Raw genomic sequence first — 21,066 nt, forward strand, 5'->3', positions numbered from 1 at the left:
AAATGTCAGACAGGAGAGTTTTGGCACTTATAATTGCTACTTCATGTTTTGTTTTGTAGAGTCTATGAGGAATATTAACACCCTCATTAAAGATGGATCCTAAACTGAAGGACTTAATTCTTATCTGATATTCTGCTGCTTTGAGTATTTGACCTTTGGAGAGGTAGTCTCTCTCAAGACTCTTCAAATACAACCTGGGCCAAAGAATTTGCAGCAATTATGATACAGTAATACAAAGAGAATACAAAAAGAAATCCAAATTCAACAAAGCTACTGAGAAAGAGAGCAGTGTTATAAAAAACAAGTGCACTAATTAAAAATAAAGCAGCTTCTGTGAGAAACTAATATAGATATGAAAGTGTCATGTACACTGAAACACAAGTCAATGACTAAAGAAGATTAAGGGTGCACAATGAGAAAAAGAAGACAGAAAAAAGAAGCAAAGTGTCAATTAGTAGGACAAAGTGGGATAGTGACCACAAGAGATTAGCCCAGGTCTGGGAAGCAGTAATAAGAGTTTTGAACTTTGGAACTTCTAGCTTGATGGATTTCTAAACAGAAGTATCAGCTTTAATGAAGGATCTTTCTGTGGAAGATAAAGTGAAAGGGGCCCTATGAAGTGAAGAAGTGTGACGGCTGAGATTTTAAAAGGTAGTAGCTGCTGATAACAGAAATGTAGCTGGTGAGCAGAGGCTGAATTCTAAGTTAAGAATATGGTAAAAAGGGAGACATGGCTCGTTAAATAATGGTACGGTATAACTATAAGCTAGGAGATTATAATGATGAACTCTCAGGTTAGCAATGGGGATACATTTGAAGACTTTATTAAACATTTTCAGAGTTGGAAGTTAAATTCTGACAGTCTAGGATAAGTGGAAGCATTTTGATTTGGGGAACAGCATATTCTTGACAATAATTTGCGAGCATCAAAAGTAAGAATGCTTCACAATAGGCATCTTTTAGCTGTCCTAGAACTTGCAGTGCAGGTTTTGAAAGATCTACACAGAGGTTTGCAGGAAATAATATTTTGAATAAGTCTCATAATATTTTTAATGATCATGTTGACCCAGCTTAGCTGATTCTATTCCACCTAATCATTTTTTCTGTTAGTTCTCCTGTTTAAAAGAAAAGCTGAAAAGATACAATAATAATAAAAAAAAAAAAACACAGATACCTGTGGTAGTCTTCCGAACAATCACTTAAAGCATTCACAATTTAGCATTTTCTTAATCTTCTGAGTGAGGAACTTTGAAGAAAAAAGTTGAGAACCACAAGCCACTATGCTAACAAAATTACTTCACTGCTAAGTGTAGTGATCCCTTAAGCATGGTTATTAACTGAAGGCACTCTTTTTAAACACACACACACACACACACACACACACACACACACACACACACACACACACACACACACACACACACACACCCCCCTCTGGACATAACCCTAGAACATGTAAAAACTTCTTCTGCTGGTTATAGATGCAAACTCCAATTGTGCACAATACCAGGAAAAGGGCATAATCCCCAACATCATCATTATGGCACTCGCACTCCACTGCCGTTCTGCTTTTTTTACTGACAAAACAACACCCGGGAAAGCTGTCAATAGCATGAGCAGATGAAGTTCCTGAATCCATACATGTATAAAATGCCATGTTCACTAACAAAGATTACAAACAAATGTTAGGGTTAGACTAGCATAGACCTTCACAGAAGGGCACACCTGATGAAAACTTAGAAAGAGCAGCACACAAGTTACAGTTTACTGTTGCATAGACCCTCCATGACAAAAATCCAGTTTGATGCGTGGTTGCAATGTCCATGACAAATTCAAAGCAATGCAGACACTTGGAAATTAGGTATTCTCTGCAGGATGTCTTCAAAACAAACAGTAATTGTTATCTATTTAAGGCTATGTGATAAAGAATGAAATCTAGTGAAAGTCATAACATATTTGTCTAAATTTACAGAACATATGCAAAACTTAAAAAAAAAATAAGAAAAAAATCAGGTTGCATGAAGTAAAGCACTAAACAGTCCAAATTATCTTGTTGACTGCTTGCTAAAAAGTGAGATGAACTGTGACAGGTCATACAGGCAGTTTTTAAATGCCACTGGTTCCATCAAGTTGACTACATCATACCATACCCACAGTGTCTGTCACAAAATCTCTCAAAGTGGAACAATAATGCTGGGATTCAAGAAAAAAATATTGAAAGAAGTTGGAAGTGCTTGTCTCTTCTTAATATCAAACTATTTTATTTACAAGGCGTACTCACCACGTCTGCTGTGAAATTCTGTATTGTCCTACCAGCAGGTATAACTATCGAGGCTACAAAAGAAAAAAAAACTTCACTTATTTAGCTGGCATTAAAGTGGGTACAATAATCCTGCCCAAGATACCCGGTAAGCATGGCGCAAGAGCCAAACATGCACAAGAAAATGTATGCAACATGTCAAATAATTAGACATACTACATAACTGCAGATGAAGAAAGGTTTCAACTTCAAAAACACATTTCATAAGATTACTTAATAAGGTACTTCTACTTTACACCCCATTTTACTCGACATCTGTGGACCTAATGGCTTGCTGCAAACTTTGAGCAGTTTTTACAATCTAGACCACTTATTTCCCTTTAAATGCGGGTTTCTCTTCCTAATTGGGTTTGTAAAAGAACTCATCAGATGCACTAAGAAAGAACAGTCAGTACAATAAAATGTATTACCACCTTTCTATTTCACGTTAAGCCCTGCAGCTACTCATAGCTTCCTATCTAATTTTATGATGCAATTAATTTATTCCATATTCTAGCAGAGAGAAAACTTTATTCCTGGTAGAGGTCAGTAATGGTCCAGAAAAGTACATCTGTGTTAGGTACTCATCTGCCAAATACATTCATATTGTTACAATAACCATAACTGTTAATATTTGAACAGTAGGACCACAGATGCTGGAATTCCCTATAGGAATGGGAAACAGCTAAGGCAGTCATCTGTCCATTGCTCTGATCAGATATTTCTCAGTGGTCAACCTGTGGCAATTAGAAAGAATAAAGCTACATAACAGAAAAGAATCCCATGCTGTCCTCAGTTCGATTCGGTGCTCAAGACATGGCAGACTGAGCAAGTATAACAAAGTACTGTGGGAAAGGATAAAGACCATAAAGCAAATTTCAATTCCTACAACAGCAGATCTTTAAGTAGACAGTAGTATAACATTAAATTGTCACATTTGAATTTGTCTATATTATGTTTTCTCATGATCCAGACAGAGTTTTCAAGTGGAAGAGTTGTCCACTTTGAATATCAATGCAGGTTTCATGCTTCTGTAGGTTCTGGTGTTGAGAGACCGACACGTACACCATACTGTTATTCACTATCTTTGGTTCGTCCAGCTAAGGCACCTCTCTGAAAAGTCTGCTTTTCATATGCAAATTAAAGTGCTGAGGCCATTTGTATTACCAACATTGAAAATACAGCTATATAAGTAAATTAACCATAACAGTAGATGTGCAAAATATATCACTGTTACAGCAGCATACAGGACATATCCTGCAAGGACTGGATGTCCAGACAGTATCAAAAAGATTCTAGGGTAACTTCCACATGCACAGCCAAGGCAGCACAAGGTTGTGTTGGTATAAAAGCAGATGTAAGGCAGCCAAATTCAGAGTTTTCTTGCTTCACAGAAAAGGATGCTTTGAGTCCAATACAGATGACAAAGTCCAATTATGGATATTTGTGCTAGGTGAAAAACAGCAAAACAAAGATAAGGGGGAGCCTACCCTTGCCAAAGAAAATGTGAGCGAGAGAGAGAAGGGGTGCGGGGTGGGAGAGGGATAGGGTCCAGTAGAAGACAAAAGAGGAAACCAGAGTAGGATGTTAGTATTGTAACATCCAATGTTATGGTAAGTTCACTTACACAACTGTACTATGTTTATCATCAGATCACTATGGCAGTAGCCTAAGCTATATGAGAATATTGCCAAAACCTAAATAGCTAGGGAGGAGAAGGGGGAAAGATCAGATTCCAGGAGACCCTACAGTCCTAGCCAATTCTGCTTTTGCCCTGGAGATGAAAATCAATCTTATATTTAGTGACTTATACAGAAAACCAAGTAGCTGTCTCTAGAATAGTTCTATAGAGTCCACCCTCTTCCAAAATGATCTAGTAGTGTAAGCTTTGGTCTTCTAAGGAAGGGACTTAACATGGTGAGAACAAAAATTAGGTAGCATGGCACAACCATTTTGAAAGTGTTTTTGGCATTTGTTGTCCTGCCTCCTTTCCTACAAAGGAAATTAAGAGATGATACTCTGAAGTCTTTTTTCTGACAGTATAGTATCAGAGCTGCCAGCAGATATCTAGGGTATGTAGGATTCTCACAGTCCCTTATTTTTTGGTTTGGGAAACAAAATAGGAAAGTGAATGAAATGATTTAAAGTGAATTCTGAAACTGCCTGTGGTATATGAAGGGTTATTTCTTCTTTCTTAGTTTTTAAGGTTACAATGCCAATTTGAAAGAGAAGGTTGTGCCAGCATGAGATCTTGCAAGTCAGATACTGCTAAAACTTTTACTATGAGAGTAAGTTGAACTGTTTTCCATGATAAAAACTTTTAAAACAGCTTGATGAGCTTGCTCAAAACTTAAGACAGCATGTTTCTCTAAGACAAAGTTAAGATCTTGAGGAGCCACCTGTTTTCTAGGTGGATTAATGTGTACTACCCCTTTCAAAAAATGTTTAATCAGAGGTAAAGATGAAAAGGGGATCCAACAGCAGATGAGCAGAAATGGCCAAAAATAAATCTTAATAAATGAATAGGAAAGGCCTGATTTGAGCAACTCACACACATACTAGAGAACAAGAGGTGATTCAGTCTTTAAAGGATCCTGGTTCCTCTTGTGGCATAACCTAGAAAATCTCTTCCATTTAGCCAAACAGCATATCTAGTAGCAGTTTTTTGTAGACTCCCTTATTACCAGTTGAATGTCCTCAGAAAAAAGGTACCTCAGAGAATTCAGACAAGTCCATCACCCATGCAGTCACATATATTTTCTGTAGGCTGGGGTTGAATTAGTCATCTCTTCGTCTTGTGTAAGCAAATTTATCATGCAGGGAATGCTGTGATCATTGCCCTTGGCCATTTTCATGGCCTCCTAAACTGTCTACTTAAACTATTCTAAACTGTAAAGCAACTAAAGCTGCATCAACACTCAACACCTGGACTTTTTATCATATTCAGAAAACTCCCTGACATGCGTGCATATTCCCTAGCATAGAGCAAGCATACTCCTGTATAATCACAAAGTTACCTTAGAACACCTCCTATACAGATACAGTTGCTAGAAGGCATCAGTAATTAACTCCTCATTCCTACAAAACAATTAGTTTACATGCAGGCATAACAGATTTACAAGTAAAAAGAAGTTATGTACTTATCATAACGTTCCTTCTGTGTTGTCATTCTTCATTTATCATTGACATATGGGTTCGTTTACGAGCATTGGAAACGTCTCAGCCATTACTGCAGCCCACAAAAGCCAAAACCTCTCGAGCTTAAGTTCTACCCAGAATGCTCCTCTCCAATTTACCTCGGCTCAAGTTTGCCAATAGAGAAGACAGAAAATAATCCAAACACTTTGATAGAGACCGTATCTGGTGTCATATAAGAAAAAATATATAACTAGGACCAAAATTTGTTCTACCAGGAGGTCTGAATGGAAGGGGGATGGATGGAGGGTGGGGAGTCAAGGATAAATGAAGATCGACAACACAGATGGAATGTTATGGTAAGTACATAACTTCTTTATCTGATGTTGTAAATAAAGAAGTTATGTACTTACCATAACATTCCATGCGAGTTGTTCATCTTGCCTTCATTCTTACAAATGGGTTTGGAGCCGATCCCTCAGCTCCGAGTCGGCCACTTTCACAAGCTTGAGGTTTTCGAGTAGCTCGAGGCCTAGTCTCTATGCCATGATGCTCTATGCCTCACCTCAGATCAAGTTTGCTGATCCAAACATATAAAACATAAGAAAAACATGAACATTACTCCCGCTGGTGTAAGAAATACTACATAAAGACTACCAGACACCAAATTTGTTACTCGTACTTCGAGAAGCCTGGAGAGGGCAGGCGGGAGGGAATGTAAGAATGAAGGCGAGATGAACTCACATGGAGCATTATGGTAAGTACATAACTTCTTTATGTGAAGTTGTTCAATCTCGCCATTCATTCTTACAAATGGGTATTGTCCCAAGCACCATTCATCCTGGGTGGCTCACGGGAATATATCCCTGAGGATAGTGGAACCAAATGAAGCCCTGTCCCTGGAGGCCTTATCTACTTTGTAATGCGTAAAGAAGGTATGTGGCTTTGACCAAGTGGCAGCTGCACATATTGTGTCTAACGCCAGCCTAGCCATGTAAGCTGCAGAAGTAGAAACAGCCCTTGTGGAATGCGCCTTCACGTTATGTTCTAACGGTTGATTCATGGAAAAATATATAAATTTTATACAATCAGTCAACCATTTGGAAAGAGGTGGCCCTTTCTTGGTATCAGAATGAGAGACAAAAAGTTGTTCTGATTTTCTAAATTATTTGGTTTTATCCAAATAAAATCAGAGTTGTCTGTCAACATCAAGTTTACGCAACATATACTCCAGCTTGTTGGAATGGTTACTGAAAAAAGTCAGGAGTTCAATAGTTTGATTTAAATTAGCCTCTGAACATACCTTTGGAAGGAAGGAAGGGTTAGTCCGGATAGAGACTCTGTCATGGTGAAAAATCAAGTATGGGGGTTTAATAGATAAGGCCTGAGGTTCAGACACTCTATGTGCTGATTTAATGGCCACCAAGAAAATGGTCTTCCAAGACAGGAATTATAGCAGGTTCAAATGGAGGAAGAATAATCCTAGATAGAACAAAATTTAGGTTCCAGGGAGTGACAGGTTGCCTAACTGGTGGTCTGAGATGTATGGTTCCTTTTAAGAAGGCCCTACATAACATGTGAGACATAAGATTGGAACCTTCCGATCCCAAGTGAAAATTTGAAATTGCAGCCAATTGAGCACGTATGTTAGCTGCCACCACACCTTTATTAAAAAGCATAGTCAAGAACTCTAATATGCTAGCAATTGGGGTGATGTACGGGTCAATATTATTTTGAGAAGCCCAGAACGCAAACAGTTTCCACTTGCTAGCGTATAACTTTCTGGTTGAAGTGACTTCCGAGGAAAGATTGTGGGACCTGGCTATGTTGGAAACTGAAGCAGCCAAGCTATCAATTTGTGGGAGTGAAGTGAAGGATGAGAGCCCCTGACGAATGTGTCAGCAGATCTGGAACTGGGTCCAGAATCCAAGGTTCCTCTAGTTGGTACAGTCGAAGGAAAGGGAACCAAATCTGTCGAGGCCAATAGGGGGCTATCAGAATTACAGTTCTTCCCAAGGCTTTGGCTTTCTGTAGAAATTTTGGAATGAGAGGAATAGGTGGAAAAGCATAAAGGAGTCCCAGGGGCCAAGCGTGGATGAGAGAGTCCCTTGGGTTTTCCCCTGGTGGGGGATTCAGGGCAAAGTAGCTTCTGCATTTGGTGTTCATGGAAGATGCAAACCGGTCACAGCAAGGCTTGCCCAATCTGTGGAAAATCCTTTCCACCACACTCGTGTGGCATCAGAATGACTCTGCTTAGTTTGTCCGTGATCACGTTGGATTCCCCCGGGATGTGCGTTGCTATCATAAAGCGCCCGGTGGATACAGCCCACTGCCAGACTCTTCGGGCCTCTCAACACAGGGGTAAAAGACTTGGTTCCCTCTTGCTTGCTGACATAGCAGACTACTGACATGTTGTCGGTCTGGACTGCAATCGTTCCCAGAGGAAGAGAGGCTTTGAAGTACTGCAACGCCAAAAGTACTGCTCTCATCTCCAGGACATTGATGTGCAAGCATGACTCTGTCTTTGACCAGGTGCCTTGGGCTGTTCTTCCCTGAAAAAGCCCCCCCCCACCACCACCATATCAGGGAAGTGTCCGTGGTCACTGTGGCTGATGGTGGGGGCAGAACAAATGGGCAACCAACTGTAACATGGTGACTGGTCAACCACCACTGTAGATCCTTTATGCATGAATCTGTAATGATTATCAAGAATGACATCGGAAGTTGCTGGTAAGACCACTGGGTGAAGAGTAACCATTGAAATATGCTCATGTGCATGCGCCCTAGAGGAACTGCTATGAGATGCTGCCACGGTACCTAGTAGTTTCAAAACTTGAGAGGCTGGTACTTTGTTGCGTGCCAGAATGTCTGATGCCTGTTGCCAAAGTGACTATTTTATCATGGCGGAAGTGGTGTTTAAATCTGCTCCGATAAAGGAAATACACTGCGATGGTGACAATGCAGACTTGTCGAAATTTATAGTAATTCCTAACTGGGAACGCAGATTTAGAGTGAGGTCCCTGGATTGAACTAGTTGATGCCTGGCGGAGAGGAGCCAGTCGTCCAGATACAGAAACACTCAGAATCCTAAACGCCTCAGGTGAGCCGTAACGACTGCCATGCATTTGGTAAACACTCTGGGGGCTGTTGTGAGACCAAAGGGCAGTGCTCGGAACTGATAATGACTGGATCCCAGCCGGAAACGCAGGTGATCTCTGGATGGTCTGGCCATTTTGATATGATAGTACGCATCATTGAGATCTATAGAGCACATCCAATCACCTGTTCCAAGAAACGGAAGAATCGAATGAAGCGTGACCATCCGGAACTTCTCTTTCTTTACAAAAGTGTTGAGTTTGCTGAAGTCCAAGATGGGCCTCCAGTCCCCTGTTTTCTTTGGAACTAAAAAGAATCTTGAGTAGGATGCGAATCCTATTTGGTCTGCTGGGACTGGCTTGATGACTCTCTTTCTCGCAACCTTTGAATCTCTATGGTTGTGTGATCCCTGAGACTGGGTGGAACGTCTGGGATTTTCTTTCATACGGAGGGTGGTTCTGTGAAAGTGATGACATATCCTCTGGAAATGATGCTTTGCACCCAAGAGTCTTTTGTAATTTTTAGCCAGGCGTCTGGATACAAAGACAAGTGACCACCGACTGCCTCCAGAGTAGGACAGGCCTCCTTTCAGGAGCGCTGATAGGGCTTGCCAAAAAACTGATCTCTGTCACCCTGGTTTTGCGGACCCCCTCTGCCATCTGGCATCGCAGCTTGATAACTCACATGAAATAATTCTGGTAACCATGGATGTGAAATCTTTGTTTACTTGCATTCCCAATGATAGGAGAATGCTAATGGTTTAACGATTGTTGGTTGAGAATTCCATGAATTACATTAAAGCAGATTTTTTATGTTTGCTATTAGAATTGGTTCTAGAAAATAATATTTTCATGTTTCTGGATCAGATCTATACACAAAAGAAAGGAAAAGCGATGGGAACCAATTGTGCCAATACTTATGCCAACTTAGTTATGGTAGCCTGGGAGCAAGAATTCCTGATTGGACAATCGGAGGTGCTCTTTTATAGGAGGTTTGTTGACCACATTTTAGTATGGAAAGGCAGCAGAATATCCCTTTTACAGTTTTGAGTACATCAATTCCTGTAGCACCTTTTTGAAATTTACCTATGAAATATCATTTACATCTATTAATTTTTTAGATGTTACTATATCTGTAATGAATAATCAGTGGAACACTCAGATTTATAGGAAGTCATGCTACAGGCCATCGTTTCTTCATAGGGATAGTATGCACAATATGAGATTATTCAAAAATATAATCAAAGGGCAAGCAAAGCGCCTTTCTAGATTATGTTGTGAAGAGGAGGCACTATTTAAAGAGATAGAAACTATGAAACAGGGCTTTACTACCAGAGGCTACCATGAATGTGAGATCAATGAAGCATGTTCCCAAGCTGTGGCCTTACAATCGAGTAGAGCCAAACCTTTCTTTGCTTTAAATAGTGATTCTGAGCAAAGAAGAAAGAGATAAGAGTCCTATAGCTGCCTGAATATTGTTCTTCCATATTCTGCTAATGTGAGTATGGTTGAAGAGGTAGTTCTGTCTAATTGGCACATATTATTGGTGGATGGGCATACAAGAGAATTATTGGGTAAGTTTCCCAAATTCATTTATAGCAATAAACAATGTTTGAAACAACGGTTATGCTACCGCGATCCTGGTATTAACAGTAGAGGTGTGGATGTACGAAATCTGGGCACAAGGAAGTGTGGCGCCTGCGCCCAATGTTCCTACACTGACGAATCGCGTTTCTTTAGGCATCCAGATACTGGACGTCTTTGGACACTTAGAGCTACAGGTGATTGTCACACTAAAAATGTGGTCTATGTAGCCCACTGTCAGATATGTTTTAGATACTATGTGGGCAAGACCAACAGGATGTTACGGGAGAGAATTAGGGATCACATTTACTGCACTGTTAGAGGCCAGGATTATAGTGCAATAGCGAAGCACACTTTAACTATGGGAGAAAGTCATACATTTTTATTTCAGATTTTACATATACAGTATGAGAATAGGAGATTAGGGGACATCACTACTGAAACTGAGAAGTCTGAATTACAATGGATTCTTAGACTAGGTGCTCATAGGGGGGAGGCCTTAATGAAAGTGTATCTCTAAAACCTATATTAAAAAACAGAAACCTCAGACACTAATTAATTGATTGATGCATTTTTTTGCTATAAATTATATGAATGGTATTTAATTGTATTTTGTTTTATATGGATTGTTTTATTTTATATCAATGTAATGACTAAATTTGAGATATACATTTTTGGTTGCTAAGTCTTCATGAGTTAATTGCATTGATTGATTTTAATTGGTTAATGAGTTTGGTTAGATATATAAAAATTGATTGAATTTAATGCATTTTGTAATGTCTGATGAAGCGGAACGTTTTATCCGCGAAAGCGCTCACATTTTTAATTAAATCAGTTGTTTTATTCTCGTTGTTGGATATCATTATTGCTCAAGCAATTGTGTTTGAATGGACTTTTGCCATTTCATGGACCATTGTCTACATATATATATATATATATATATATATATATATATATATATATATATATAAACTATATATATATATATATATATCTCTATATAAAACTATATATATATATATATATATATATATATATATATATATATATATATATATATATAAACTGCCTAGACAAACAAACACACTGGCTAGGCTAACACCGCACTCTACGATAAACACTAATACCTAAACAGTTATAAGTACTAGAAAAACAAAGACTAGCTAGATTAAACAGCTATAACAGCTACAAAGAACAATACTATCTCTCACTTTAACGGATTACAGTTATAAGAGTTAACACACTAAAAACGGGATAGGGATAACTAAAACGTGGCCAATGAAAGGCCTAAGAGCAGCCACTCTATAATGAAGATATTTCTTCAAAAATTAACTAAAGACAGCAACTAAACATTAGTCTAAGGCTAACTAGACAAGAAACGCACTTTTGAGAAAGAACCTAAAACTATATATATATATATATATATATATATATATATATATATATATATTTGAAAATATGCAAATACTGGCCCAAGCTCCACTCTCGACCTCCGATCTGTTGCAGTAGCAAACTAGATCTGAGGTGAGGCAGAGAGCATCATGGGATAGGGACTTGGCCTTGAGCTACTCGAAAATCTTGAGCTTGTGAAAGCGGCCGACTCGGAGCAAAGGGATCAGCTCCAAACCCATTTGTAAGAATGAACAGCAAGACTGAACAACTTCACATCTTCATTTATTCTTTGACGTATGGGACAGAGTCCCCAGCTACCTTAGCTCTTGAAAGGACTCACAGAAGGATATTCCTGAGCACCATAGAACCAAAGAATGCTCTACACTTAGTGACCAAATCCAATTTGTAATCAATAATAAAAGTATGTGAGGAAGCCAGTGTCACAGCTGCACAACTATTGTCCATGGAAGCCTTAAAATGAAAAAACGCTGAAGTAGCTATGGCTCTAGTAGAGTGTGCCCTGACAAGGCCAGGCAATTCAACTTTCTTCTTGTTGTCCATGAAGGATATACAATATTTCAGTCATCCGGAGAAGGTAACCTTGGATACCAGCTTACCCATTCTGGTATTTGAAAAGGAAACAAACAGTTGATCAGATTTTCTAATGTCTTTCATCCTATGAAGGAAGATCCAATTGGCTATGAAAATCCAACAAATGCAAAATGGGAAAGAATACTGGTAAATTGATTGTCTGATTAATATTAGCTTCCGATACCACCTTTGGCAGAAAAGAAGGGTTCGTTCTCTAGGAAACTCTGTCTTTGAAATATCAGATATGGTGATTTGCAAGACAGGGCTTGAAATTCTAAAATTCTTCTGGCAGAAGAAATTGCTAGCAGAAAAATAGTTTTCCAAGATAAGAATTTCAGGTCGCAGTTGACAGCATGCTCAAAGGGAATGCACTATTGTGTGTAATACTAAGTCGAGATCCCAAGGTACAAATGGATACTTATACGGAGGTTTTTAACAACATGAACCCTTTTAAAAACACTTGGCAAAATGTATTAGATATTAACAAATATTTTTGAATCCATTATGAAAATTTGAAATAGCTGCTAACTGAACACTACTAGTAGAGGAAGAGACTCCTTCTTCAAAGAGCAAAGTTAAAAATTCTAAGATTTTGTTGACAGGAGCTGAGAATGGGTCAGTGTTATTCTAGCCCAGTGGGTAAATCTCTCCCATTTACTTTTGTACAGCTTTCTGCTGGAGGGTGTGTGTGAGGCCAAAAGAATCTTACGAACAGGGTAAGATAGAGAACTACGCCTGTCAATTAATGGAACTGGAGAAGCCAAGCCTTGAGCTTGAGGTTCTGAAGTTTTGGGTGAACCAATCCCTCTGGATGGGATAGGAGATTTGGATCTGGGTCCAGGGTGCACAGTCACGAATCAGATAAGGGCAAAGAAAGGGAACCAAATCTGTCAAGGCCGGAAGAGAGCAATGAGGACTACTTTGCTCTTCAACCTGATTGCTTATTTTAGAAATGGAGAGATTAATGGAAAAGAGGGCACATGGTACAGAAGTCTGGAGGGACAATCATGTAAGAGAGCATATCTCGGGGACTCCCCCGGAGAGGGGAGCAGGGCAAAGTAGCTGCTGCACTTTTTCAGAGGCGATGCAAATAGGTTGCACTAAGGCTGGCCCCAGTGACTAAAAATCTTTTCTGCCATTTTGGGATTGAGAGACCACTTATGAGGCAGGAGAATGCATCTGCTCACTTTGTCCGTTATCACACTGGAACTCCCTGGAATGTGTGTTGCTGCTGTCAGAAAGAAGTTGGAAGAGATCTCCCACTGCCAGACTCTGACAGCTTCTCGACAAATGGGGTATGGCTTGGTTCCTACCTGCTTGCTGATGTACCAAACTACCAACATATTGTCTGTTTGAACTGCAGTAGTTCCTTAGGGGAGAACTGTTTGAAAGGCCTACAACTCAAAGCACTGCCATCACCTCCAGAACACTGATATGCACACTGGCCTCTACTGAGGCCCGACAGCCTTGCCCAGATAATGCCCCCCCCCCCAACCTGGGAAGTGTCTGTGGTCACTATGATACGAACAAAGCCCAAGAAAATTTCGTCTGAATGAATCCAACAAGCTAGGTCTTCCCTGCAACGGTTGGTAATAAAGATCTGATCTGACATTGGATGATGCAGTATAGACCATTGGGATACTAGAAGCCACTGAAGGACCATCATATGCAATCTTGCTTGAGGAACTAGTGTTATGGCTGCCGCCATAGACCCTAAGGCTTGTAGGACTAGTTGCATGATTAGTCTCTTGTTTCTGACAATTCTCTTCACTTGGACCCTGATCTTTTGCAATCTTAGATAAGGGAGGGAAGCCAAGTAAGACTTCATGTTTAATATCACTCCTATGAACTCTAAACTTTGGGTAGGAGTCAGTCATGACTTTTCGTTATTTACAGTGATCCCTAGGTTGGCGCAAGGTCTGAAGAACATAGTCTCCTGTTTGCTCTAGAAGATGCCAGGGGGAGTGGTAATGAGCCAGTCTAAATATAGAAACAAAATGCTTGCAGTCTCAAGTGAATTGCTATTACTGCCATACATTTGGTAAATATCCTGGGAGCTGTGGTGAGACAAAGGGCAGAACTCTGAACTGATAATGATTGGCGTCAAGAAGGAAGTGGAGAAATCTCCTGGAACACTTGTCCATTTTTATGTGGTAATACACATACACGTCTTGGAGATCTATATCAAGCACATCCAATCATCTTTCCCAAGAAACAGGAGAATAAACTGAACTGTGATCATCCGGAATTTTGTCTGTCTAAATGACTTGCTCAAAACACTTACATCCGAAACTGGTCACAGGTCCCCTGTTAAAAAGAATCTTAAAGTAAATCCCAGATTCTATCTGGTCTGGCAAGATTCTCTTGGATGACTCTTTCTAGCAGTTTTTGAATTTCTAGTACAGCTGGTTCCTTCTCACTGGGTTGAACATCAGGGATTGTGTTGTAATTGTATAGAATAGAAAAGGAAGGGTATTGGTGCATCTTCTGGTTATAATCCTTTGCACCCAAACATCCGTTATCTAAAGCCAGGCAGGTTAGTTGCAAAGACAGACATCCCCAGACTCCTTCCAGATTAAAGCAACCAGGCCTCCTTTCAGGAGTGCTGATAGGGTTCGTCAGGGAAGGAGTGCCTTGAACCCTGATTTTGCGGGCCACATCTGGCATTTGGATGGTGTCTTCTGCTAAAGCTCCAACCTCTGCCCATGGGAGAACTACTACCACAAGTGTCCTGAAAAGGCCCTTGGGAATTTCGGAACCACATTTTCCTGCTCCTCTGGTTCCTGGAATAGGACCATTGAGGAGAAGAAAAATGGACGCCCACTGCAGAAAGAGTCTTTCAGGCTTTCTCACACCTGGACAAAGTTTCTCAGACTTTACAGCCACAGAAGGACAATCTGTCAAAGGGTGCATTCATGAATGAAGACCTGAATAGCTCCGCAAATTCACACATGTGCATCCAGGCATGTGCGAGGGTTGCCAACTGTCCGGAATCCTTCCGGACTGTCCAGAATTAAGGGAAGCTGCCCGGGAAATGGACCGGACAGCATATTGTCCGGAAAAAATACTGAGACATTTAATTTTCTTTTAATTAAAATAGTACTTTTTTTAAGGGTGCTCTTCTTTAAGAACACTCTATACATTTGGTTTCACACAGACGCAGAAGACAAAAACAGTCTCCTGTGTTTATGCGACCGATTGTTTACATCTTTACCTTCCATGGGCGGAATTTGAATTTTTGAAGACATCTCAACAATGCAGTGGACAGACCACGAATGGACATGTAAGTGACTGTCTTGTTTTATTCAGTAGTCAAAATGTGCCTTTCAATGGTTTGGTTTCTGATTGGGTATCAGTGTTTCCATGCATTTCTGTAGAAGAAACAGCAAAATAATTATTAGAGGTTTAGCATTCCTAGGGTTTAAATAAAATGAAACAAGTACTGCTGCGGCCTGCCAGAGAACCGACTAATCATTTGAAGTTTCCTTCCTGAAAACTATTTTTTTTTTCTTTTCTTGTGGCATAACTTTGTCTAGCAGTAGAGGAGCTACAGGAGTTTTGCTTTGCTTGCCAATGATACCTGTGGAGTCAGAGTTATGCTGCCAGTAAGGACTCAGAAATTCCATTTGGATTTAACAGCTAGAAGAAGTGAGGGCACACTAATTATTTAGCAAGAAACATGTGGTTTCTAGTCTAGATGCTGGACTTTTTTTCTGATAGTATTCTGCTATTTAAATTTTTTTTTCAGTTTTTGTGTATGCCTTTTACTGTCTGCATATTTACTTGAAAATAAAATGCTTAAACTTATTTATTTTAAGTAAAGAATGTTATTAGTCTGATTTAAATTTATGTGGTTGATGCTCTATTTGTTAGCTTAAGGGTTTATACATTTTATCAGTGTTCCAAACTATGCAGTGTCTTTCCTTACTATGACAGTTGCTCAATGCTACCATTTAAATATTTAAAGACTGGTGTATTTTAAAGGTAAACATTAAGGTGTTCTTTTGTTTTTCTGCTTTGTTAGTTTTGATTACCTGGCATCTTGAAGACTAGGACGGAAGGACATGGTTTTGGAAAGTCACCATTTACCACCTGTTGTGAGAAATGTGTGTGTGTGTGGGGGGGGGGGGGGGGTATTGTGGAGCTTACCTGGCTGTAGTGGGTGCTGACTATTACCAAAGGCAGAAATGCGCATTTACCATATACCCTGAAGGTCAACTGTAATTTCTGTTTTAATAGCCACTAATAGTGGGAATCAAATCTTAGAATTTTGGTTCCATTGTGCGTTCAAATATTGGCATACAAGGTGCAGATATTAAAGCCTGTAGCACCTGTTCATCACCGGTTTATCTTTTGTTTCAATGATTAATTGTGTTCTGCTACTAGTGTAACTTCTTTAAATTTGAAAGCAAATTTGACAAAATACTACATACTCTGGATGTACTCAGCTCAAATATCCTGTAGAGAAAACAAAAACTTAAAAAAAATGTTCAGATTATTTGTCTTTTTACAAGACAAGGCTGATCTGTGACCAAACAAACTCAGCCTGAGTTGTTAAAACATTGAATTAAAATACTATAGGGTTCTGCCAAAACTTATTACACTACAACCGCTACCACTTCTGTTGCCACTTTTAAGAAAATGTAAGGTCAGGATAGATGTGAAGCTGCAGCTTGGAGCCATTTACACATGTTTACTAAGCAGAGAATGCACTTCAAGCTAGAAACCCAATCTGGAAGCAGAGCAGGTGACAGGATGGCACTATTGTAAGGCACCTTCTCAATTATCTACTGCTCCAGATTAGTTCTGTAACCGTTAGAGATTCTACCCAAATGTTATGTAACATACCACTACAGAAAAACAGTCTTGAAAGATAATGCCATAACTATTTGAGGAATCTCATGTTAGTAACTCTGAATCTGTTTACTGTTTGTCATCCATTCCCTATTGCAAAATTACCAGCTTATCATTTTTTAATGTAACATAGGCAATGTATTCTTCAAGGGCAGCAGAAACTGAATTTGTAGATGAAACGCTGAAATATAAACTTGTTTGCTAGCTGCAACCTTTTCATTTTTTACAGATCTCTTTAATGTGGAATTATTCATATGACTTTTACTTCTTCAGAGATAGTGCATATTAACCGATATTGGTGGACTGCAATGACAGAAGTTTGAGTGGCCTTTTATGGTTGAACTGTTCTGAACTGGGCAGCTTTGTCATTGTTGGTTCATATGTTTTGTTGCATTGCTTACTGAAGAAATATTTAAAACTACAAACTTAAAACGCAGTATAACAAGTGGTCCTGTACTATGCAGGGAATACAGGTTCATAGGTTCATACTAGGCTATCTGCCCTAGGGCATTTATAAGCCTAGACAGAGTGTGTTTCGCTTTCGCCACCCATTTTAAATTAATTTTGCTATGCCCTTTTTTAAGGTTAGTATACTGTGCCTCTGTCTAACAGTGACACAGAAGTGATACCCGGGGTAAATCTACGATCTCCCATCCACTCATCAAGATTCCTCTTGAAGAGAGTCAATGAGGGACTCTGCCTAACCTGGACTGGGATTTTATTCCAGAGTGAAGGGAGCCTCTGGGTTATGAATCTGTCCCTCCAGCATGTCATATTTATTTCAGTGCTGAGGTTCAAGTCTCTTGAGCGCGTAGCTCGATGGGATTTGGATTTTCTGAGGTGCAGCATGTCCATTAATTCCGGGTTGGACATGGCTTTATACATCAGGCACAGATCGCCTCTGAGCAGGCGGTATGCCACTGAGTAGAGCTGGAGTTTCTTTAACCGGGCAGCATATGGCATCTGTTTGAGCCCTTTGATCCTCTTGGTGAGGTACTTTTGGGGTCTTTCCAGTTGCTGCAGGTGTCTGGTAAGGCACATCCCAAAAGGGGCATTGTACTCAATTATGGGCCTGATGAGGGATGAGTAAAGAGGCACAATGACCTCCCCTGATCTAGATGTGAATCCCTTCATGATTAGGTGGGCTATATAAAATGTTTTTTTAACCACTTTGGCCACGTGGTTGTCAAATGAGAGATTGCTATCAACTTGGGTCCCCAGGTCCCAATTACTTCTTCTGTACTTAATGGATTACCACCTATGTGGTAATTTGTGGGCACTTTGTTTTTGCCAAAGGGAATGACTATACACTTTTTGGAGTTTAGCTTGAGGCCATGGCTGTGGCACCAGTTGTCTGTTTCTATGAGGACCTTTTGGAGGATGCTTGTGTCGGCTGGAGAGTCAATTATGGCGCCCAGTTTGCAGTCATCTGCGAAATTGGTCAGCCACAGTTCTTCCGTGTTGGCCTGTACCTCCGAGAAATATATACCGAAAAAGAGAGGTCCCAGGACTGAGCCTTGTGGGACGCCACTTGCAACTGGTTTGGAGTCTGACATGGCTCCAGCAATTCTAACCATGTGGGTTCTGTCCTTGAGCCAGTTTGCAACCCATCTAGTGACATAGGAGTTTATATTTAAGCTGGTGAGCTTATCTATAATGCCAGAATGGGGTATTGTATCGAAGGCTTTTGCGAGGTCCAGGTATGCTGTGTGGACCACCTTCCCCTCGTCAATGGCCTTGGTGACCATTTCAAAGAAATCGACCAGGTTTAAGAGGCAGGATCTGCCCTTAACAAAGCCGAACTGGGTAGGATCCAGTGTCTGTAGGTCCCCAATATCTTTATTTATGAGGTCCATGATGATCCTTTCCATAGCTTTGCAGACCAAGCTAGTCAGGCTTATGGGGCGATAGTTTCCAGGATCCGTTGAGGCACCACCTTTGTGGAGAGGGACCACTGTTGCTGTACACCACTCTTTGGGTACATATCCTGTAGTATGGCTGAGATTGAACAGTAGTTTTATGTTTGGGTTTAGCTCTTCTTGGAGTTCATGTAGGACGCAGCCCGGGACACCGTCTGGTCCCATTGATGCTGTGTTTTTGCTTTGGAGGGCGGCTCTTACCTGAGCATCTGAGATGTCAGGGGGGCAGCACTCTGCTGGGATAGATATTTGCCCTTTTGGTGGGGAGGGGGGGGGAGAAGTTTGCGCTGAATCTGTCAGCTAGGATGTTGGCAAGGTTTGTGGGTTTGGTGTATTTTTGTCATTTTGGACTAATTCTGAGCATATCTGGGAATTCCCACCCAGGTTCCTAACATAACTAAATAGGTTCATAGGTTCATACTAGGCTATCTGCCCGAGGGCATTTACAAGCCTAGCCCTTCGTTTTGTGGCTTACGCCACCCCTTTAGTATGGGGAACTATACCCATTATTTTGCTGTGCCTCTGTCGAGCAGTGACACTGAGGTAATCCCTGGGGTATATCTGCGATCTCCCATCCATTGGTCAAGATTTCTCTTGAACAAGGCCAGCGAGGTGCTCTGCCTCACATGTACCGGGATTTTGTTCCACAGCATAGGGAGTCTTTGGGTGATGAATCTATCCCTCCAGCACATCCTATTAATAGCCGTGTCAAGGTTTAAGTCTCCCCCTTGTGGCTCTGATGGATCTAGATTTTTGAGGTGAAGCATATTCATCAAATCTGGGTTTGACATGGCCTTGTATGTTAGGCAAAGGTCACCTCTGAGCAAGCGGTGGCGACTGAATAGAGCTGGAGTTCTTTCAGTCGGGCAGCATAGGACAGATTTTTGAGACCCTTTATCCTTTTGGTGAGGAACTTTGTGGCCTCTCCAGCTGCTGCAAGTGTCGGGTCAGATACATTCCGAATGGGGCATTGTACTCAATCATTGGTCTGATGAGTGATGAGTAAAGGGAGACTATGACCTCCCTTGATCTAGATGAGAATCCCTTCATGATAAGGTGGGCAATGTAGAAGGTCTTCCTAACTACTTTAGCTACATGGGTGTCGAATGACAGACTACTATCAACCTGGGTCCCCAGGTCCCTGATAACTTCTTCTGTGCTCAGTGGATTGCCACCTATTTGGTAGCTAGGGTAACCTTGTTTTTCCCGAAGGGTATGACTATGCATTTTTGGCATTTAACTTTAGGCCGTGGCTCTGGCACCAGTTATCCGCTTCTGTGAGACCCTTCTGAAGGATATCTGTGTCAGATGTGTTTTCTACTATGGCCCAGTTTGCAGTCATCTGCAAACTTTGTCAGCCATAACCCTCCTGTGTTTGCTTGTACTTCGGATAAGTAGATGCCAAACAAGAGTGGGCCCAGGACTGAGCCCTGTGGGACACCACTTGTGACAGGCTTTGAGTCTGACATGGCGCCAGCAGCTCTGACCCTGTGGGTTCTGTCACTCAGCCAGTTTGCAACCCATCTTGTGATGTATGGGTTGACATTTAAGCTGATGAGTTTTTCAATGATACCCGAATGGGGTATTGTATCGAAGGCCTTAGCCAGATCGAGGTAGGCTGTATGGACTGCCTTTCCCTCATCAATGGCTTTGGTGACTGTTTCGAAAAAGTCAACCAAGTTTAAAAGGCATGATCTGCCTTTGACAAAGCCAAACAGGGTTGGATCCAAAGTCTGCAAATTCCCTATGTCTTTATTTATGAGGTCCATTATGATCCTCTCCATGGCTTTGCAGATAAGGCTTGTCAAGCTAATGGGCCGGTAATTTCCAGGGTCGGTGGAGGCACCACCTTTGTGAAGTGGTACCACAGTTGCAGTGCGCCACTCCCTGGGTACGTATCCAGAGGTAAGACTTTGATTAAACAGCTGTCCTAGCTGTGGGTTTAATTCCTCATTGAGTTCATGGAGCACACAGCCGGGGACACCATCAGGTCCCATGGATGCTGTGTTTTTTGCTTTGGAGAGACCAGTTCTCACTTGGGCGCTGGAGATGTTTGGGGCTGCAATCGTTTGGTATAGATATCTCTCCTTTTGGGGAGGGGAGAAGTTTGCACTGAACCTGTCAGCCAGTATGTTGGCAATGTCTGTAGGATCAGTAATCTTCACATCATTTTGAACTAGCTCTGAGCATATCTGGG

At 40.8% G+C, this 21,066-nt stretch overlaps 1 protein-coding gene across 1 annotated transcript in view; it reads right to left on the reverse strand.

Annotated features, from left to right (window-relative positions):
* The window catches only part of LOC122788261 (stonin-1-like), a 1,416,105-nt gene that overhangs the window by 451,410 nt on the left and 943,629 nt on the right, over positions 1 to 21,066 (reverse strand). Inside the window, exon 6 of the mRNA XM_044055325.1 lies at positions 2,269 to 2,334. Coding sequence (XP_043911260.1) covers positions 2,269 to 2,334 — 66 coding nt within the window. The remainder of the gene's footprint in view (positions 1 to 2,268; positions 2,335 to 21,066) is intronic.

Source organism: Protopterus annectens, chromosome 1.part2 (genome assembly GCF_019279795.1).
Source record: "Protopterus annectens isolate FY-2018-M chromosome 1.part2, PAN1.0, whole genome shotgun sequence".
Classification (NCBI taxonomy): domain Eukaryota; kingdom Metazoa; phylum Chordata; order Ceratodontiformes; family Protopteridae; genus Protopterus; species Protopterus annectens.